At 42.4% G+C, this 22,824-nt stretch overlaps 1 protein-coding gene across 2 annotated transcripts; it reads right to left on the bottom strand.

The window, feature by feature from the left end:
* Nucleotides 1-209: 209 nt before the first annotated feature.
* On the bottom strand, nucleotides 210-22,749 carry HDAC11 (histone deacetylase 11). Of its 2 annotated transcripts, none has more exons than XM_064723982.1 (10): nucleotides 22,507-22,749; nucleotides 19,377-19,525; nucleotides 17,267-17,367; nucleotides 13,356-13,472; nucleotides 11,298-11,340; nucleotides 11,074-11,150; nucleotides 9,788-9,850; nucleotides 7,821-7,917; nucleotides 4,951-5,129; nucleotides 210-2,063 (listed from the first exon to the last, which is right to left on the bottom strand). In XM_064723982.1, the coding sequence occupies exons 1-10, from the start codon at nucleotides 22,509-22,511 to the stop codon at nucleotides 1,821-1,823; spliced, it is 1,074 nt and encodes a 357-aa protein (XP_064580052.1). In that variant the 5' UTR covers nucleotides 22,512-22,749; the 3' UTR covers nucleotides 210-1,820. The 2 variants fall into 2 exon arrangements, with proteins under 2 accessions (XP_064580052.1, XP_064580053.1); XM_064723983.1 differs by lacking the exon at nucleotides 22,507-22,749 and adding an exon at nucleotides 20,850-21,002.
* Between the last annotated feature and the right edge of the window lie 75 nt (nucleotides 22,750-22,824).

The raw sequence follows: 22,824 nt of genomic DNA, 5'->3' as shown, positions 1-22,824 counted from the left end.
ACACAAAACTTGCAACCTCTCTTCAAGGAGTCACCACTGAACTCTCAGAGAAGCTGTTGACAAACCTTGTACTACTCACCCTTGAGACTCACTGTAGTTTCAGACACATTTTAAATATGAAAAATACATCAACTTGTCTTTTCAATAAACTGCTACAGCCCAACTTTTTGACAGCTAAGATCCATGTGAAGTGACAAAAAGTCAGTCAGCATTGTTCAACATAATTTTAATCTCCACTGAGGGGAAATTATAGAAACATGTTAACACAGACAGCAAATGTTTGGGGAAAGACCATATGGTGTTATGATGGGGGTTTAGTTCATAGAAATGTAATCTAGAATTTTATAAAAATTATATGAAAGAATAACAACACCTTTCAGTAATGTCAGACAGTATAGAAAAAATAAATCTCAACATTAGTCATACTCTGATGGTCCTTCTAGTAAGAATTTTAAAAGTGCTCTTTAATCCCAGCGTAGCAACTTAAGCTTAGTGCAATAGGTCAGATCTGGTTTAAAGCAGGTATTTATAGCAGCTGTGCAATTCCTACAATGGACAAACTCCATGACATGAACACTAAATGAGGTAAGTATTAGAATTAAACATTCCTTAAATAGCTTACACAACAACTCTACAAGGAAAACCCTGGTGTTCCCTCACAGGATGGCTCCAACCTAAACACAACATAAAACCTGTTGTACAAATCAATGAAAGTTATAAAAGCTCTTGCAAAATATACAGTTTAGTAGTACATTTAGAACCCACTGGTACAAACAGTACCTAATGCCAAACTTCCCAGGTAGTGCAACTGAATTTGCTTTGAATACATTATTTTGTCCCAAATCCTCCTAAAAGCTCCATATAAAGTTAGCACATTATCTCAATGTAGGAATGTCACTGCATTCCTTAATGAACAAGAAAAATGAAGGATTTGCTTACCAACTATGACTGCAACTAGAAGTACCATTGATCTCTGAGCAAGTGAAAAGCACAGCATTAGTTGGGGAAAAATAATTTAAATCTACTCCTCACTGTTTTATACATGGCAATAAGTAAGACAGCCTATATTTCTACATAGTTTTTTGGCAGGGTTGCTGAGAACTGTAAGATCAGCTTTCACTGGACTGTAGTTCCTCTGTGTGTGAGTTACAGTGCATGGGAACTACTGCCTGTCACATGCAGAGCTCATCTGGAACACCAGACTGGAAATGGTGAGCCCTTATGGCTCATCTGCATATGGAGCCAAAGGTGTTTCATATTCTATTTCACAAGGTCTTTATGAGCAAGATTTAAGTCACCATCAACAACAGGAATAAAGTGAATTTACAAACATTCCTTCTAACTGTCTATGGCTTCAAAGCCATAAATAAACTGCCCTGGCTTTTACAGTATTGCACTTCCCTTTAGTGTTACACTGACAGCTGAAGTCTGCACAGAACTTGTTTTATAACAGTATTTCAATTTAAAAAGCAATAAATAAAATGCAGTATTTAAAAAACCCCACAAAACAATAGCTTTAGTCCATATTCCTCCCACCTCAGACCATGCTGCACCATCTGAAACAGGTCTGGGACAGTCTTTGGATACCAACTGCATAGATCTTCTAACATAACAGTCCCACCCCCCTCCACCCCACACTCTTTAATCAGAGAAGCAAATTAAGCTTTCTACAGCAATATTAGACACAAAGATAGTACCCTTGAGTGCATATCTCAATTAGTTTAAAAGGATGTGTTGCCTTAGCTCAAGATAAATTCGGCAGTTAGACAGAGTTACTCTGTATTGCCTCTGGGTTTATGTGACCAACATTCAGTGACCTGTCACTGCAGTGACAAGTTGCTGAAGTCCTTGGCAGAGTCTCTGACCATCTGATCCAGGCTGGGACTCCCAAGGGCACAGGCTGGCTGCTGCCTGCCCAGGAGCCCCAGGCTGTGCAGGTTGAGGATGGAGTCGGCGATGATGCGCGCCGTCCTCTTCTGGTACCCGCCGGATGTCACCATGAGCACGGGCACCCCGCGGCTCCTGGCAGCCCTGAACACCACCTCGTCCCTCTTCACAATGCCCTGCAAGGCCACCACAGGGAGAAATAAGTGAGAGCAACATGATGCTTCAGTTCTAAACTGTGGTTTATGCATTTACAGTATTGGATGCTTGCGAAATGTTTGGGTTTTACAGTTCACAGTAACAATTAAAAATTCAGTCCTGTTAGCTGGTTTGCATGTCTGATCATTTAAGAAAAACCCAACCACACCATCCCCCAAAACCCCCAGCAAACCAAATGTCCTTGGCTTGTTTTAGAGGACATAGCAGATAAAAGTTTGTATACAAATTCCTACAAGAATTCCGACTCAAAGGCCATAAAGCCTAAACTAATTGCAAATTTTACACCTACTTCCCAGGTGAGGAATTGAGACCAGGAAAGACTCTCTGAATTCACAATGCTTTAATTTGTGCCCAGCTTGCACAGCACCATCTGTCAAAAGTTTAGCAACTTGATCAAAATTTCACAATCTTACAGAAAAGCCCAAAGTTCAAATCAAGTTTTACACATTCACAATCACTGGCTGAATCTCAAGTCCCAGTTTCTGCAGTAAGAGCCTGTGGTTAATGCTACAAGAATCTGTGGCTGAAGGGGAAGTTGCAGAATGTAAGCAATGGTAAATCCATAAAAAGAAAAAAATTCTTTGTATTCTTACTAGGAGAAGGGTAAGGAATTGAAAAATAGCAAAGATTGCTGACCAAGACGTGGCAGACTGTCATTGAACGCAGGCAAGAGCAGAGTGTGAGTCTTCTGGGTTTGAAATAAGCCCGTGAGAGTCACAAGTACTTCAGGAATGAGTGAGAACAGAATTAAAAATCTACTTTTGTAAAAGCAGAGTTCCAGATACATGCAATTCATTAGAACTCCTCAAAAAGTAAAAAACCAAAAGCAAAACACAAAACACTTGCATCGCAACAGACAACAGCTTACAATGGACAGCTCAAAACTTAAATAACTGCAAGCTGGTGAAGGGAAAAAGCATCACAATGCAATAAAATAAATGCAATAAAATAAAAATACGAAAATCCAAGAAGCAGCAGTAGAAGTGTTTCAAAATGAACATGCACTGGCCAGGCTGGTTACAGGAAGAGTGGAAGAACATCAGGAAATAACACCCTGCCATTAATTAGACCACAAACAGATGGTAAAGGGAAAGAATAAAACACAAATGTAGCAGAAAAAAGTATCTTGTAAAACCATCCAAGAATATTGTTCACTGCACAGTCTGACATAGCCTTGGGAAAGAACCAGGAATAACAAATGAACAGTAAGACAAAGGAAACTGAAGAATTCTATTAGAAACAGATCCTTAAAGGAAGCAACAGAATTACAGAAGGAGCTGCAGGGCCCTGGGGACCCAGCAGAGGATGCATCACTATTATCCCACACCAGAACTGGAGGCAACCCCTGCTCTCTGGAGCCTCACTGCTCCAGCAGCTCCAGGGAGAGTCTGCTGGAGCTGAGGGGAGAACTTGGGCTTACTCCCACATTTCTGTGGAAAACAACAGCCTGGCACTGCTCCCACTCCCAAACAAAGGGAAGAGGGACTCAGCTGATGCACCGCAGGCTTTTTTACAGCCTCATGAACCAGGAAACCATCACTCAGGACACCATTACTCAGAGCACTCTGAGAGCCCCATTCTGGGCACAACTAACACTGCAGCAGGAGCTTAAAATACAGGTGACATCTTCAGGAGCAGAAGTGGAGCCTGCACTAAGGACCTTTGCAGAGAGGCACTGTGCAGGCACGATGCCTTTCCAGCACTGGGATTTCAAGCCTGCACACCAGGGACAAGAACTCTGCCCTCAGAGCAGACACTAAAGGCTTGAGCTCCCTCCAGCTGTGCAGAGAATTCCTTTCACCCCTCCTCGTGGCCAGAGAAGCTGTTTCACCTTTCTTCCTTCATCCTCACATTCTGTGTCTGCACAGAACCCAGAAAGCTACAGCAACTCCTTTTTCTTGGCAGTGAACGCTGCTGCTAATCAAAGTGCAGAAATTTGGGGGTTTTTGTAGAGGCAAATCCAAAGTATCTCCCTATGACCAAGCTGTCACTTCCCTGGTTGCCAGTGGGCTCTGCTTCACCAAACCCCACCTCACACCTCAGGCCATCTCCTCTGCAGGGTCCCAGCCAAGTCCAAGCCCCTCAGCTCTTCCTTCGTGCAAGAGAACTGAGCAGAATTAAAACTGAACAGACCAAGTGGTGGCTCAAAGAGGGGAATCTGAGAGCTCACAGATCAAACAAGCACTTCTCTGTATTGATCTGGTGGTCATTAAAGAGACCTAAATGTGAAACAGGAGAGAGATAGCACAGAGGAACTGTCAAGAGAAGGAATCACAAAAACCCATGAAGGAAATAAGAGGACTGTAAATTTTTGCTTATTTTAAGAAAAGCAAAAAGGTGAAGACTTCTATGAAACTTCACAGAATAAACCAAAATTTGAGTCTGGTAGCAAACTGGGGAAAGCAAATGATATCTGAAGAAAAAGGTCAAGAAAAGGAAAGTAACTGTTCATTTGCTGAGAACGCACAGCCAGGCTGCACAAAATTGTTATAACCATGAGGGTAGCTTAAAACAGCTGGGAGTGCTACAAAAGAAATTAAGTGTAAGATACACACTGGGGGCAGGTGACAAAAGAAATACATTGCAAAATGGGTCATGTAAGGGGAAAAAAGAACCAAAGAAAGAACATACCAAGCCGGGAAAATAGAAGTCAGGTGAAGTGTGAAAATATATGTATCTCTCTGGTTACTGTTTGGGTGTTGGCAATCAGTGTATTTTAGAGAGAAGATGAATGGTACTGGAACAGGCACCAGAAGAACAGAAATATTCAGAGTCAGGAGAGGGAAGAATGAAGGGCAAGGGGGATGTGTGTCTGTGACAGGAGGGTGGAGATGGTCTGTGACACACCTGGGGGGAAATGGCCAGGCCTCCCAGGGGATCCCCATCCAGAATGTCAGTGCCAGCATTGTAGACAATGATGTCAGGCTGGAATTCATTCAGGGCTCCCTCCACGTGGGTCTGCACCTTCTGCAGGTACTCGGTGTCCTCTGTGCCCCACTCCAGTTCCACCTTGCGTTTTATGGCACCTGAGGGACAGCAAAGCAAGCACTGCTCAAGAAACAAAGCACTGCTTTGAAAGAAAATGCACCATTTAGGCAAGCAGGCGAAAAAAATTACATTTCTGGAAGCTCTCTCAATACATTGCATTTTCACAGAAACATGAATTAAATAAAACTATTCAACTGCTTGTTTTCTCAGCAAATGTAAAGCACAATGACCTTGAAAAAATTCCATTGAAGAGAGAAAATTAGATGCAGGACAAAAAAATATAATCTGAGATGCAAATGGAAAATGTTATTGAAAAACAGCTGATCTGCAAGTCCAGTTACCAATCAGCAGAGAAATCATAAAGAAAATTATTAACTTAAAAGTAACTTAAATAAAGCATAAGGCAAAGAAAACACTGAACTGCTATTGCAGAGGAAACAGCTGGGGGAACAACAAGATAAATATCACTGAGAAATTATGAAGATGTTTTATTTTTATCACAACACTCAAAACTTCACAGCAAGGGATCATGAATTTATGTGAACTGCTTTATGAATGTATAACAAGATTCAGCTTTGCCCCAAGCATTTTCAATTTAATGTCCTTACCCTGTAATCCTACCAGAAGAGCAAATGTCAATTCTTAATTCAAATCAAATTATTTCTAATGCTTCTAATAAAGCAATAGAAGTCGAAAATGAAGGCTGAGAAGGTAAAGGAAAGAAACCCAAGGTTATGCAGCTGAATTTTGGGTGCTCTTATGGAGGGATGTGTGACGGAATTAATCAAAGCCATGCCAGAGCTGTTCCAAGGCATGGCTTCTTCCTCACACTGAATGATATGGAGTCTCACATCTTAAATATGGATTCAGCCCCCACCAAGTGTGCAAGAATGCCCTCAATGACAACTCCTCTTGTGATTGCTGCTTTTTGTTCTGCTTTTCATCTTTGTTCAGCATCAGTGAAGCTTTTCTTTTTCATCCTGTTATTTTATATTGCTTCAATATTAGTTTCAAAGATTTTTGCTTCTTTATGGTTTCTCAAAGTTTCAGCCTTTCCTGCTTACTCTTCAGTGAATCAGTGCTATTCCTCATCCCTCTTTCTCCTCCTAAGCCTGTGTAATTCCACGCTGCTTTGCCAGGGACTCAATATGCTTATGGCTTAACACTGGCAAGGTGAGCTTCTCCCTGTTCTCCCCTCCCTACTGAAGCCCATGGGGCAAAAAATGTGTTGAAGAGGTTCCTGCAATAAAACCTGGAAGAAACAGGCAGGAAGTCCAAGGAGACAGTGATCAACTGGAGTTCACCCTAAGGATCCAAAATCTCCTGTTCAAGCCTCTGCCCCTCTGCAAGGAGATTCCCCCTGTGACCCCATCTCTGCCTGGTCACCTACTGGAAAGGGTTTAAGGGACTTAGCCACAAAAATCCTATTTAGACATTCTTATGCAAAGTGCAAGGAGCTACATATTCACTGGCTCTGGCCCAGCCCTGTGCACCTCATCCTTCATCTGCAGAAAAGGAATGCTGGAATTCAGTGTGGCACTGCAGCTCAGTGCTTCAGGCTTGCTAAGAAGGACTGACTCTGTTTTGGTCTTAATCCATCTGTTCAAATGCTGCCATGTGATACATTAATAAAAGGATGCTTTTCTTGGGGGAAAACCCCCCATATTTGCTTGCCATTTGTCTGCCTCCAGACATGGTGTGCTTTAAATGGTCATTTTTTAGCTTAAAACCTTGAAGTACTACAATTCTTAGTATCTTTACTAGTCAAAAGACAGCAGTGAAATGCACTGCACCTAACTCTTGTCAAGAATCCAAATGAAGGAGGTTTTTCAGAACAACAGCATCACTGAAGGAATCCAACAGCAGAACAACTCCCCCAGCAACCCCTGACTCAGTGAACAAATTGAGCTTGTAGTAAATGACAGTGCAGCAGAATCAAAGACCAAATAAATGTGGGGCTTTTGCATTCCAATTTAACCATTATCGAAGCCCCACTAATTAATTGTGGCAGGCCACAAGACACAACAGACACAACACAGCAGGGATAAACAAACCACAACCAACCCAAATCAAGTACCAGCTCTTAATGTGGGGATGAGAGGGAAGGGGGGAGTCCCCATACCAGCGTGGATGTGGCATTTAGGGACACTGGTGGCAGTGCTGGAGGAATGGTTGGACTCAACCTCAGAGGGGCTTTCCAACTTTAAATTCTATGGTTTTGTTCCAGGACTTGCTTTGCTTCCCACCTGGTGCCACATTCAGATGCAGATTGTTTCCTTCATGCTTATCTAACAAATTCTACTGGCAAGCCAACACCTGAATATGCTATAACTTCACTCTCAAAAGAACATGAAACCTTTTTACTCACTATCAGCTAATCCTCTCATAAATGTAATATAAGGGAAAGATGAAGTTCTAACAACTCTCTTCAAATCAAAGGATTATTCAGCTTCCTGCTCCAAGCTCTGGAATGGATTGCCAATAACATCCACTGACACCTCTCCACACCCTGCACTCCAAAATGTCATTCCTGAAGTGAGGGAAAACACTGCAGCATGAACACTGTTATGACACATCACAGTGAGCAGTGAAAATGATGTGAAATTAAAAATAATAATAAAAAAATCTAGGTAACAGTGTTGCAAGGAAGCTTTGCAGTAAATAAAGAAGTCAGATAACAACACAGTAGGTCTGGAACATTTGGGAAGATGAATCTCAGTTATACTCACGTTTAGCAAAACCATCCCCTGGGTAAATATATCTATTGTATGCATCCATAATATAAACCCGAGGATCATCCATAAAGTCTCTCTCATGGCCATTTCCCTGCAGGAAATTTACAGTTAGCTATTCTAGCATGGCAACACCGAATTAAATACACAGTGAATTCTAGAGTAATTAACACCACAGAGGTTCTAATATTCATAACTCCTGTGTCATTCTCTTATTTATAGTACTGGAGATTACTCTGAGGTGTGCAGTTTTGGGGGGCTTGATGGGATCAGTCTGAAGACTGCAGGTATTACCACAAATAAAATCCTTGTCTCTCTGAAGGTAATTTGCTTGGATCTCATTACACATGTAAGAAAGATAAGCAAAAATCAGAAGCTAATTGTCCTCAAGAGCATAACAAAAGCAACTGTGACCACCAAACAGATCTATCACCTTCCAAATGTGCAAGAAAAAGTCACTTTCAACTGCTGCAGGAATACTGAGTATTCTTATGTAAGAATTAATGAATAAATAAAGCAGACTACAGCTCTCCTGATAACTCAAGCCTAGGTGAGGTAAGTATTCCCTGGAAAAATTATAAACAATAACAACCCAATAGTTTGACACCAGAAATTCCCTACAAAAATTTGTACTGGGTGTGAAGAGGGATGCTCGAGAGAAAACTCAGGTTTGGAATAGTCCCCCCTCCCCATTTCTGAATTTAAATACTATTCTTTCATCCCTCACTTATTTTCACTAATATATAAATCGTTTTACCACAGCAATCGCTAAGATAATTTTATTTAAATCAGTGTATCATAAAGGACCACAGCCCCTCTCTCTGGAATTTCACTTAAAGTACAGAAACAGACATTTCCATAGATACAGCTGCTGTAATTCAGTTTTTATGCTGACAAATGGCAACTCTATTTATTTCTTCAGCATCTTTGGTGCACAAATAAACAGTTCATGCACACAAGCCTAGGAATATGAAAGCCTCTGGGGGAACCATTTCCTTACGAGAGGTGAAACTCAGCACTGCACTAAGAACTGGAACAGTCACAAGATGAGAGTATCTGCATCCTTAAACAGGATCTGCTGAGCTATTTCAGATACCTCTCATTCCCCCAAGAAAGGAAACAACAGGTGTTTTAATGTGCACACTGAGACTACCAGCACATCTGAAAACCAAAATACATCTCAAGTGTTTTTCAAAACCAAACCACCCCCACGTAGCACAAAACAAATCCACGGCCTGACAGAGAGGCTCAAGAGAACCATGAACACCAAACACCTTTCTGCTGCACCATCTGTGTCCTGCTATCATGGTGATTTTAGGACACATAAGAGAAATGACACAAGATTAAAAACTTGCAGCCATTAGGCTTCCTCAGTGCCCCAGAACTGTGTAAAAATGGTTACTTTAGACATAATAAATCACCTGAAATGCCTCAGGTTGGACATCACTTTGGTGCATTAACTGCCTTTCTAAAAATACCATCTCTGGCCTCTCAGGATTTATTTTGCAAATCCCACCATGGCTGAGATTTGATCTCAGTACCACAGTAAATCACTCCACCAGGTGAAGAGGGACGGATCCTCTACTTCATTAGCTTGAAGCTAGGCTTAAAATTAAACCACTGAAGGTCAAATCCCTCCCCTGCAGAGGCTGCTGCAGTGACCAGGCGTTGGGAACCAGCTGGGATTGTGTCTGGAGAGATCCTTGCTTCTCACACGAGTGCAACGCAGCAAGGTTTTTCATGCAGCCACATGATGGAGCTGCAACTCAGGTTAATTTCATTAAACTGGCTTAAGAGCCTTTTGGGCCATAAAATAACTGAAGAATCAACTCTTCACAGTTTTTCATCATCTCTGATTGACTTTGTATTCTGTGATTTTATGTTCGTATTTAGAAAAGGTATTTATCACACACTTTTATTTTAAGCAAAACATCCACAGCACTGAATACAGGTAAACTACTCACCTGATGGGCATCCAGATCAATAATTGTGGCTTTAGACACTCCTTGTACTCTCTCAAATAAGAACTGGATATATAAGCAAGGAAAAACATGGGAAAATTTAAGAATTTAAGTGACAGATTGAACTGGAAGCTCTAAGATCGCACAGTGCATGACTGCTGGAATTTGAATGGAGGGTACATCTATTTGTTACAGTCACCAAACAAACTGAGACATGATTCTCATACATTTAATGTAAACATCTCATTATTTGACATAAAAAGGTAATTTTTGTTAAAATAAAAGCCCTATAGATTTCCACCAGATAAAAGGAAGAGGCCAGGCCCACTGAGGGATCACAGAGCTGATGGTGACAGCATCCAACTGCAACAGCCTAAAATTCAGTGTTTAGGAAAAGCTGCTGTAAGGACTGAGTGCCTCAGAGCCACTTTTAGTGACAGAATTAATTTCTTATTCTGTCTGGGAAGAAAAAAAAGGCTTTTACTTCTTTGAGTCTTAACTTTGCTGCTAAGTTACCATCTTTAATATAGATATAGTAAAACCCAAAGATTTTGCACAAACTGTCACCCACTGATTTCACAATCTGTATTTTAATGGTAGGTGAAAAAAGAACACTGTGGATTACTTTTTGGCAAATTGCCATGTACAGAAATTAGGATGTTATGTCACATGGCGTGCTACAATCATTAGAGCTCTTTAGTGTTTGATTATTACTGATACTTTATAAATATTCTAGTATACAAATATACCATAGCTCATTTGATAAAAATAAGCCCTAATTGCAGAAGACTCTTACTTCAGCCATTCAACAGCTAAATACCAAATGCATTCATTCCCATTTGGTGACTATTTTGGAGTCATTCAGATTTTTATTCATGAATCTGAACCAGTCTGAGCCCTGTACAGTGCAGTTTGATTCAGAAAGGGGATTTTTGTCTCTCTATTTGTCTTGACTGTCACCCCTGAAATCAATGTGGAATGCTCAGGTTCACCTGCAAGGCCAGGAGAATTATCACTGAGGATATTAGAAATCCATCTGGTTTGATTTGGAGTGGTTTTTGCAAGACAACATTATCAATGCAATTACAGTCATGCCTATTTACATTGATAATTCTGACCCCTGCAACTCTTCCCTTCCACTTTACAACTCTCCATATCCCCATTCCTGCCCATCTGGAAATAGCTTCATTTTCTCCTATTAAGATGTAAATTAGGTCTTAGGAATTCACATGGATTTCTCCTCCATTTGCAGAAACAGCACAAGGCAGTGGTTTAAGAGCAGTTCTTACCTTGATGGCCAGTGTGATGTCAGCAAATGCACAAAATCCTCCCCCTTTGTCACTGGAGCAGTGATGGAAACCACCCCCTGAACAGAAAAGTTGAAGGGATGAAAAGCTAAAACTAAACAAAAAACAGATACTAAAAACATTGATGGGCTTTGCAAAGAGATGTAAATGAGAACATTCAGATGCTCTGAATACACTCTTTAGGGTATCACCAAATTTGTACTCACCCACGTTGATGGCCCAGCCTCTATCCACAGCAAGCTTTCCTGCCTTAAAAAAAAAATACAGTTGGAATTCCATAAACAAATGAGGCAACAGCTAATTTCTGCTTCCACCCCAAATCCCTCCTGGCATTCCAACAGGCCCGTGGAATTTTCAGATCTTTTGCCACTGAACCAAATCCCCGAGTACAACCCTTAACAAAAATTCCCTCAGCATAAGGAGCTGAAAGAGTATTTGCTATTCATCTGTATTTCCTTCTCTGGCAGCTGGAAAAGGGAAAGAGCAGTGCTGGGAAAAGTAAAATATGACAAAGAAGCTCCTTATGTCCTTCCTGTTCATGCACTGATTGAGGAATGTAAGCTCAAAATCCTGGAACACAGACATAAAAAACCAGAGTTCCAGCTGGGGATCGGACCAAACAATGGCTCCAGTGTGAACTGTCCTGGTACTTCTACTTTTTATAGGATAGAACATGCAGGGTATAGATTCTTATTGCTCTTGTGGCCTCCTGCACAAGAAAACTGTGCCTGTATCTCTCCTCTGAACTCAAGTGACATTCAGGGAGGGGAAAGCATTGACAGGTAAGAGATACACAAGGCTTAAATGATGTAATTTTAACTGAAAATCCTGATTATTTTGGCCAAAAAAAGTCATGCAAGCATTTAAGTGCAGCATTGCTTAACTGGTCTGTTAAAAGTAATATTACTTTAAGATATTCCTAGTTACAAGCGAAAGAAAAAACAGGGAGAGAAAACATTTAAAAATTATTTTTTGTCTGTAGTCATGAAAAGAAAAAATTACACATCATATCCAAAATGAAGTTTGGACAGTTACGAAATCTTTATAACCAATATTTACATTTGAGTGATTTTAATTCAGTACTAGGACAACTATTGGCATGGTAAACATGATCCTGCTATGATCATGCCAACTTACACAAATTAGATCTTGGGGAAAGATTGCAGTTTCTGAACTATAAAACCCATTAAGTCCCAGGGAGAACACATTATCTGCAATTTATCACACTTCCTAGGGATTCCTCACCAAAACCCAATCTTCTCATATTGCTAAAATATCATTAAAAAGTAGAGAAACTCAACAGGAAATTTTGTAATAAACAGGCCCATCAGGAATAGCAGAAAATTGCACTTCTGACTTCTACTGTACAAATTTTATTGTCTGATGAATAAAAATTGCTTTTAAAGTACATTCCTATTTCCCCATAATGAAAAAAAAAAAAAAAGAAAAAAGGTTAAAATAACAGCATGTGGCCTCAAGATGAATCCCAAAGTGTCCAGGAGTGGCATCTGTGCTTCAGAAGCCATGAGAAAAACCAGACCATTGGTAGGTGCCTCCTCTACCTGAGCACATTTCTAACTGGTGAACACACACCTGGGAGTTAAAGACAGCACAAGCACAGCGAAAAACATAAGCAAAGCAGAGAAAAGGACTGCCTAGCTGGAACCAAGCTGAAAGAGGCTTCACACACACTGAGCTCCTGTCAAGAATATCCAAGGCAAAGCATCAGGAAGCTCTAAACTCTTCCCAAGTTCCTCTTTCAGACCTCTGCCTTCATTCCTGTGACAATCTTGCAGTGACAGCATGGCTGTAATGAGAGGAAACTCTGCAGGTCCCTGCTCAGCAGGACTTGCTCTGAGTGACAACCAAATATTTCTAAGCACCTTGAACTGCATGAAATGCTTTCTCCTTCCTCCTCTCCATCTCTGCTTTTGCCAGTTCATGCCTTCTTGGAGGAGGCAGCACTTTTGTCACCTGGCCTATCACCATAATCCAATACATCTAAAGACTTATCCAGAGCCCAGCAGGTTCTTTCAGAATTCAAATCCTTAAACAGTCCTTTAAAAAAGTTGGTTTAACTTTTGTATTTCCCAGCCCAACTCACCTTAGACATCTGGGAGCTGCAATAAACCCTGTTCCTGTATCTGGCACGGCAGCACTGTCCAAGGCTGACAATCTCAGTTACAGAATCACCACAACTCCCAGATTTACAGTGCTTGATGAACAAATTTAAACATGATAAAAGTGCATCAAGAGCTCCTTACCATTATTGTTCCTCCTGTCTGGGTTCGTAGTGGTTTCAGAACTTTTCTCTGAACAATGAAATTGGGAAGAAAGGCAACTGGTGGAATTTCTGTGATTGTAGCCACAACAAATGACCACTGCAAAGGGGAAAAAGAGAGCTCCAATTAATGGATGATGACACTTAGCTCTCTCATTAGTAGTTATTTATTGAAAAGGTGCTCACAGGTCCTTAGGAAGAGTTTTATTATTTTTATATGGAAGTGACCACACAAGTTCTTATTAGTGACCTCTAAACAGGTTCATCCTCAAGTTTTTAACTATGAGAATCATCGCTTCCCAGATTTTAGGATCAAAATGTATCAAATTAGCAAGTTTTCAGGAAGGCAGTATTTCAGAAAATATAATATCCTTCAAATTGGGAGGAAGAATTTTAAAATGCCCTTCGGCTACGCTTGATATATTGTTCAAACCTAAAATATCCATTCCTGTGTGGAATCAAAAGGATATACCAAGGAGAAAGCAAACACAAACAAACAGACAACTGAAAAAAGAAGTTCAAACACTTAAGTGAACACACAGTACAAACTTTAGCATACAGAACTGATTAAAATTTATTTAGCATATTAAACACTTCTGGAAAATGTTTCAAGGAAACAATTTGTTCAAAAGTCTTCAAGGTTAGAACACAAAATATTTGCAATATGCAAATGCTTTTTTTTTTTTTTTGCAAACACATTGATTACTTCAAAGAACTTCCACTAACACTGCTACTAGTGATAACACTGCTAAATATATTTCAAAGCCTAAGTCACAAGCAAGAATATACCTGTCCAACCAGTACTGACACACTGAGGGACTGAGGATTAGGACTTGCCACCATGTACAGAGAGTCTGAACAGACCCTATTTCCTGCAGCATTAGGAACTGTAAGGAGACTGAGGGCACTGGCTGCCCCATTCCTGAGCTCTTCACAGCAGGCAGCATGCACAGGTGGGCAATTTGAACCAAAGGCAATCACATCCCCATCTCAGGGTCCTCTGATGCTCAAAATAACCTTCCAGTTAGCAATATTTCAATTACCAGGTACTACTGGGTGGATGAAGGGGTGGCATTGTTCATGCAGCACCTAAGTCCTAACTATATTTTACCAACAGTTAATTTCAAAATCTCTTTACTTTTGTATTTGTAAGACATTATTCTGTTACATCTTATCAGCTGTCCATCACAAGGTGCTTTAATTATTTTTTAGTACAGTCAATCTTGATAAAGTCCCTTTGCAAGACATTTTAGCTTTTGAACAAACACATTATTAAAAACTATACTCAATCCTGTTGTTCTAAAATGGAAAATAAAAGGTCACATTTGGATAAAAAATAAATTTTACCTCAAATGCAAACGATAATCACACAGAAAGTTTTACCAAGGTTTAAAGTAAGATTAATGTCAACAGAGAGAAGTGGGAGCAACCATGACTCAAACCAGCAATTACGATGCAGCTGCAGGTTTTTAGGGGGAGCTGAGCAGTCCAGGTGTGGTGGGAGTTTTGGCTCCCAGGCTCGTGGTCACAGCTGGGGCCATTCCTGATGCCACTCGCTGCCCACACCTGGGCCTGAACTGGGATCCGTGATTCCAGCAGAGGGGAGGAGTCACCAACTGGGAGCAAAGTCTGGGGGTTCAAGAAGGCAGCTACACGTGAAGGAAAATGCTTCTCCACTTAGGAACTGAAAATCTGTGGAATGTTTTATGCTTTTTTCTTCAGTGTGCTGGTTTTGTTTTCCACCATTCACCACAACAAATTCCCAGACCAGCTTTATCCTCAGCATTTGCATTTCAGTGTTGGCTCATGTTTGTTACCATAGAACATCTCATAGAAAAAAATGAGAAAAGTAGTCAGAAACTGGCTCTAGCCTCATTGCCTACCTCCTTCCCAAAGGTCAGAATGCTGACATGCAAGAAATTCACTATTTTACATAACAGTAGAAGAAGACAGCAAGTGGAAAAGTACTGCAAGCAAACTAGCCACAGTCCAGTCACTACCTTGGAGATGTAAATTCTTCAGAGGAATAACTGAGGGGGAATTGCCTCAATTCTAAAGGCCAGACTTTGTCGTGAGGACTCGGCAGGGAACAGGGAGACCCTTCCTGCTAACACAGACCTCATTTCCAGCAGCAGAAGGACCTTGTGCACACCTTTTTGTTTCTCTTCTGCCAATGCTCAGCTGGCTTTCAGCTGCTGCTAGGACACCAATCACCACCTACTCTTGCAAGTGTAGGCAATTTCCTACCAAATTCATGTTCAGATTTTAAATGAACACTCAAGTGATCCATTATTTTAGGAGACCTGGGCATTCTGAAAAATGCAAGCAACTTTGTAGTCTTTCCAGCTGATCTAATATAAAACATGCCATTTATACCTATTTGTCTGGATTTAAAAGAAAAATAGCACAGTAGACTTTGGAGAAGGCAATAAAGAGCTTTCACAGGGCTTTTTCACGTCTAGGACACTATTTTGCTTTTGCAATTAAGCAGTTTTATCTTTGCTGCTTGGCAGGAATCTGCTGGTGCAACCACTACAACACCTTCCAGTTCCTACACTTGCAGGAAATATTCTCTCAAGAATAGGGGGAGAGGAGACACCCAGTTAATCCCTTGTGGATACACACAACAGTGCTGGTCTTGGCCACAAGACACAAGTTATACAAGTGAAAGCATCCCATAGGTACTAAAAATATCATTATGGCATTCCAATCTGAGCTACGCACATTAAACCCTGCTTCAAAGAAGTGATTCAGGAAAAAGAGGTGGGTGGTTCTATGGAATTAAAAGTTCAATATCCAGAATAACTGCAATAATATCAAATCTAATGATGCATGAAATTGCATGTAACTTCATAGCACAGAATGCAGAAGCATAAGAGAATTTGGGAAAGCAGTTAAGAGTGAAAAAGTTCACACAAATAACAGATCGTTTATACAGAAAAATAAAACATTCCAGAAATAGCAATCTGAGGGCTCTTCCACTGTGGAAGGGCACGGGTGACTCAAAATAACTTCTTTTGAATTATGAAATGGAAGAGTTCTTTTTTCTTACAAATCCATTTTCTGCCCTATTTGCAGAGTTGCCAAAAAAAAGTAATGTCACCTGCACTCATCTATTACCCAATTCCACCCACAGATGACTGGGTAGATTCAGAACCAGAAATCTCACACGTTTATGCTTTAGAGTCACACTGAAGTTAAACAAACTCATGTTTCCTTTAGAAATATACAAGGAATGTTCTTCATCCCCCCTGCAGTCCTGTGAGCTGGCTCTGGAAACCTTCACAACAGATAATGTGCTTGGTTATGCCCTTACATTGATCTTCAACTCTCTCCATATTCCACTGATACAGGCAGTGTCTGACTATGAAACGAGTACTTGCCCCCAACAGACTGACCACAGAACCCCCACACATGTAATCTGTCAAGATTACATAACCCCAAACCCCATACAGCAATCCCTGCATTAGAAAACATCCAACAAAGTACCCCCATGTTCGTGGTTTCTGTTGTATTTTCAACTGCAGAACTGTATTTTATCAGAGTACAACAAAACTTACACTGCTCAACACTAAAACCCTGGCACTAACAAGAATATTACTGACATCTCAGACATTCTAATTTTGCTTATGTTTAATTTCCCTGAAATATCCTTCCAGGTCACCTATTTCATATGGTAGACCCTCTTTCCCCTCTATTATCCCTCTGTAGTGTGAAGTGCCCAATATTTCTGCGGTTTTCTTTCAGTAATCTCAGTAACAATGTAATCAGTGTGATCCACAGATACCATTCTATACCTGTAAGGCTGATTTAAAACAACTGTACAAGACATCCACTGCCTTTCACACTCACTCTGGACAGTTTGCTGGAAAAACAAATGAGCAGGTACAGCACCTTTAATTTATTAAGGTAGCGCCTGGTGTGAACAACCAAGAGATCTTCATCAGTCGCCTCCCGTGCCTGCACAATCAAGTCATCTGCAATTAGTTTTTCTTCTGCAACAGGAGAGAAATAAAAAATGGCATTGTACAGCACTGCTCAGCTCCCCATGACCCCCTCCAAACACTCTTCTCTGACCTTGGTGTGTAACTCCCTCTGTCATGTTCATCGCTGGAATGACTTTAGGTTGCTCAAAGTTTGCAAGTGCTCCAAATACACCCCCTCTGTCACAGGCAAGCTGTTCAGGTAGTGTGTGTTTGAGAAATATTGTGTACAGGAAGTTTTCAGAGTGTGCTAAGATCATGGGGAGTTGAACTGAAAGGACAGACAGGTACTGACAGAGGATGAACACACACTGGAATCACACAACTCCTCACAGTCTAGGGCTCGGTGTACTGGGGAAATCTTGGTGCTTGTACCATCAAAGAGCCACCATTATTTTAACATGCTTTAAGAAATCCCACAGTTTATACTAGGATTTAATCCCCTAAATCACAGAAGAATAAAGTAATAAATCAAAATTCAAAACAAAGTAATGGCTTGGATGTTCATGAAAGCAAACAAGCTTAATTAGGATATTTATATTACCCCCTACCTCAATCTAATTCCAAGAAAAAACAAAGAGCAGATATTCTTTCCCTTAGAGACCAAAAGATTATTTTAAAACTTTGTTTTATAAGAGCAAGTTACTCCAAGAATTCAGAATGAGTGCATATGATCACTACAAACAACAATTATAAGGAATCCTGCCGATCTTCCCAGGCAAATTTTGATATTTAATTGCTGCACAGCTGTAGCCTCCTAAGCCTGTATCTCTTCTTTTATTTTATACTTGGAGGAGAAAGAAACAACTCCGAAAACCGAGAGATTTTGCTCTGAAGTGTTCTACAAGAACAGCACCTGCGACAACATTTGTTTTGGCAAGCTTCTGTTTCTCCCGACTGAGGCTTGAGGGACAATTCATTCATGCACGGGTGTCAAACAGAGCCAAACTCTGGAAAGATGCTCACTGCTGATCTGCTCAGTGGTAAGGCACGGGGGAGGTCAGCTGTTGCCAGGAATTGCTACACAGCTACAGCAAACCAAGGGCTCTGGGGCATCCTGGGCCTTCTTCCTCCTTTCAAAGGACAGTAAAACAATTGGGAATACTAATTTTCTGTGAAAGCCTGAGACATTTGAGAATAGGCATGTCACAGAAAAAGAGCTGGAGGAAAAAGGTTTACACAGAAGAAACAGAAAGGGCAAAAGTTCTGATTAACTAAGAAAACTGTTGGGGAACTCAATGCTAAATTATTTAAGGTTGGTAGAGGAAAAAGTAAAAACTCATCCACTAAGTTTATTAGAGTGTTCAAATTGTTTGACTTCAGTTAAAAGGATACAAGTCAGCCTGCAGTGGGAAGGGCAATCCTGAACAGCCAAGGATCATCAGCTGAAGGAGTCATTAGGACCACATAAAGAGAAGAAGCCTGGCTTTGGGACAACCAACAGCCTTTGAGCTGGCAAGAGAAAAAGCCTTTTTTTTGGTTGTTGTTTTTGGTTTTTACTCCTGATGAGGAAGTTCGTACTTTAAATGAAGAAATGTCAAGATTTCACAGGCCCTGATCCTGCCCCTGGTTCTTACATTTGCATCTCCTTAAAGCATTTCTACCTGTATCCCACAAATGGTTTAAACAGCAATAATTAGAAGCATCATAGGAAGCGCTGCCTGTACTGGAGGGGCCTCAAAGCTCTTTCCAAATATCAGAAGAGCAGAAGGATGAGGCTGCTAAAGAATGGACTGAAGTGCTACAGCTGCACTTCTCCCTCAGCCTGAGGAGCCCTGTGTGCAGTCCAGCTTGAGTAACCAAATTACACCTGCAGCAAACCATCATTAACACCTGGTGTTTCACCAGCCACAGGAATGCCCCAGCTCCTGCTACACCAGGTGTAAAGGCAGGGAAGCACGAGGCCTTGGACACTGCAACTCAGGTCTGGTAAGCCCAACACAAGCCTATACTAACCATGTAATTTTCGTTACGTTTTGTGCAAATGTTGGTTTAAGAGGCACCTTCTGTTATGTTTTTACCTTTCAAAAAATTGATGATTTTCCCCCATTTCCCTGCATCAAAGGGGTGCAGCTTCTCCAGTCCCATGAAGGTGATGTTGTAGTCGGGGGAATACACAATGGGCCAGCATCCCAGAGGAGGGTCCTCGTACAGCTCCGTCCTGTGAGGCCTTGGCAAGCAAACACACACCAGTCACCACTTCAAAATACACTGACCACTTCTGCACTGAAGGCCCAAATTACAAATTAGTCCTCATACCAACTTTACAATTCTTAAACATGGCATTTATTACAGAAAAACTGAAACATTTGGTTCTGTTCCCTTGCCTTTCCAGGTGTGTCAATCAGCACCTCTACCTTCAAAGGTGCACCCAGTTTGCTGGCAACATAACCTTCATTACCTGCATGACTAGATTCCTATTTTAAATTCTGTATCAAAACACACACCACAATGCTTCTAACAACAGAAGCTTGGAAAGGTTTCTACGCTCCTCTCCTAGAAAGCAACAAACTATTTTGTGACTGCCTGAGCTAATTTAGTAAGCCTTAGGTTTTTATTTGCAGAGCACAGAACCAGGGACATGCTTGTAACTCCGGATGTCACACCTGTAACCTTTAACCAATACTTGCCTTAGCCTCTCCCTCCAAATCATTGTATTTTCCCAACATCAGGAAACACAGCAGAGCCAGCTCACAGCCCTCCTTCACAAGCCATTCACAAACCCAGCAATGTTTATTAAACGCTCTGTGTTTACAAAGACACACAACAATTGTTTGTGGACGCCTGTGTGCACACGTGGGTCAGCAGGTCAAACCAAGGCTGAGATGGGATTCTGTGCTCACACTTAGCCTATTCCACCACCTGCTGGTTGCCTTCTGTGCCCCAAACTCCACCTCTCTGAATCATGCCGAGACCTCTCCTGCTCCCCGAAATGTAAAGTCTGGAAAAGGCCATGCAACATACTGTGCAAGACACAAGGGTCTTTTGTCAGGTGAACAATACAAACAGAAACACCCTTATTTCCAGCCTGAACATGCTCAAGAATACCCTTTCAAAACCCTGTGAGAAGCAAACCAAAGGAAACACGAGGACAATGGAGGTTTCTCCCCAGAACCCGCAGCCCGGTGCCCACACACGGCCCACGCCGGGCTACCCGGCCCTTCCCTCGGCCTCCCCGCGGTACGAGGCGGGCTGGGACAGCCCCGGCTCCGACAGCGGGGCCTGGAGCCTCGGCCCTGCGGGTGCTGCGAACAGGGGCATTTCTCCGGTGGGACACCCCATTCCCAGCAGGATTCCCCGTTCCCAGCAGGACTCCTCCCGCCGGGGCGGGGCTGGGCCGTGTCAGGCCGGGCCCGCGAGGGCTCCGGGCGCTGTCGCAGTCCCAGCCCGGCCCTGCGGCTCCGCGGCCCCCAGGCCGGGCAGTGCCGGCCAGGCCCTCCCGCCGCTGTCCCCGCTCCCCTTGCCCCGCTGCCGTCCCCCGTGCCCGTACTCACATCCCCGCCTCCGCCGGGCCGCGCAGGGAAGGGCCGGCCCCGGCTCCGCCCGGCGCGGGGCGGGCGCACGGCAGCACGGGCGGGGCCGGTAGCGCGACCCCGGGCCCGGCCGTGCCGAAGCGTGCTAACACCGGCTCGTACGTGGGATGGACGGGCTGTGCAATACAGCAGCAGACGGCCCTTGACAAGGGAACTGCGAAGTCGCAGGACAAGCCGCTGCTCTGATGTTGGGGGGGGGGGGGGGGGGGGGGGGGTTATATAAACGCATCATTAAGGGCCTCAAGGCGAATCCACACTAACGGTATCTTTGGATGGGAAAATACGATCCTCGCTGTACAATAAAATTAACAGCTCGTACCAGTAAGTCCTCCTAGGTCTACAGGAAAATGAGGAAAGCAAAGGTGAAATAGTGATCCTGTCTAACAGCAGCAGAACTGTTGGTGCTTTTCACTGGTCAGGATTCACCCCAGGGACAACATCACTGAATTCAGGCACGCAAGAAAAGAGTTTCAAGTCAAAACCCCATTTCTAAGCATAGTTAATTAATCCTGCTTGAGTATTTACAACAAGCATTTCTTACACAGTTGTACAGCTAAATCAATAATATAATGAAAAATGGTCCATCAATACGAGCAGTATCTATGAATCCCAGCATAAATGCCCAGAAGCATTCTTTCTTCTGGAGGAGTAATGTCTCTCTATGAGAGTCCCTGATAAATGTCTTTTTTCTTAAAATATGCTGGCTTTGGCTTGGCATTCAGTTTTGATGGATGCCTGGGCTTCACCTTGGTATTTATTTAGCAGCAGGAGACTGTTACACCATGAAAACATTCTATCGCTTTGACATTATCTTTTAATTAACATTTATTTTGTTCTGGTCCTTTGTGTGCTCGCCTCAGTATTCCTCCAGCACATTTACCTTTTCTTCCTTGTTCCTGATTTCTTAGTACTTGGGACTTAATTAGAGTTTGAGTGTTTGGTTAACAAGCTACAAACATAGCTCATTAATGTTTTAAGCCCTTCACGGGGCTAAATTTCTACCATGTCCTTATTTCATTTTCATTTATACTATTACTTAAATTAAAAATCCACTGACAGGCTAGTTTCCATGTTTCTTGGATGTCATAAATTGTTTTGGAATGCTTCCAGGGATGGGGACTCCACCACTGCCCTGGACAGCCCAGTGCTTGAGGAAATTCTTCCTATTACCCATCCTGGACTTTCCCCTGCACAGCCTGAGGCCGTTCCCTCTCCTCCTGTCCCTGTTCCCTGGAGCACAGCCTGACCCCCCCCCTCGGCTGTCCCCTCCTGTCAGGAGCTGTGCAGAGCCACAAGGTCTCCCCTGAGCCTCCTTTGCTCCAGGCTCAGCCCCTTCCCAGCTCCCTCAGCCCCTCCTGGGGCTCCAAAACCCTTCCACAGCTCCATTCCCTTCTCTGGACACGCTCCAGCCCCTCGAGGTCTTTCTTGTCCTGAGAGCCCCCTGCAAGAAGTTGTGAAGTTCTCTGATGGTTAAATCCCTTGACCATGATGAATGGTGAAATAGGATAAGGGATTTTCCCTGTCAAGAAACAGTAAATTATGGGCTAAAGCCAGTGGTAGCAAATTCATGGCCTAAGAAAGTCGGGACTCTGCAATACTGACATAACGCCTGTGTTACCTCATCCAGATGCAGCAGTGTGATGCCAAATTAAGAGTTGATGCAAACTCCCGGTATCGCTTCCTTGAAAATTCCCACTTAGTGCCTGGAGCTGGAATCCCGCAGGAGCTGGGATAACCCCGGTGGATCTGATCAGGTCTGACATGTGCAGCTCTCCTCCTCCACTGCACGGAGGCAGCTGAGCTCCTTCCAAAGTAGCTCTCTCCTCCCTTGTCACGACAGCCTGTCCTCCGTAGAGGCAAAAAAGTCAAAGTCGTGTGTGAATCAGCGCCTTTTGGTTCGGCTGTGAGATGCTAATTACGCGTCATTAAAGGGCAA

Source organism: Zonotrichia leucophrys, chromosome 12 (genome assembly GCF_028769735.1).
Source record: "Zonotrichia leucophrys gambelii isolate GWCS_2022_RI chromosome 12, RI_Zleu_2.0, whole genome shotgun sequence".
Taxonomy (NCBI): Eukaryota; Metazoa; Chordata; class Aves; order Passeriformes; family Passerellidae; genus Zonotrichia; species Zonotrichia leucophrys.
The sequence above is the reverse complement of the archived record's forward strand: the minus strand, read 5'-3'. Positions and strand labels throughout refer to the sequence as shown.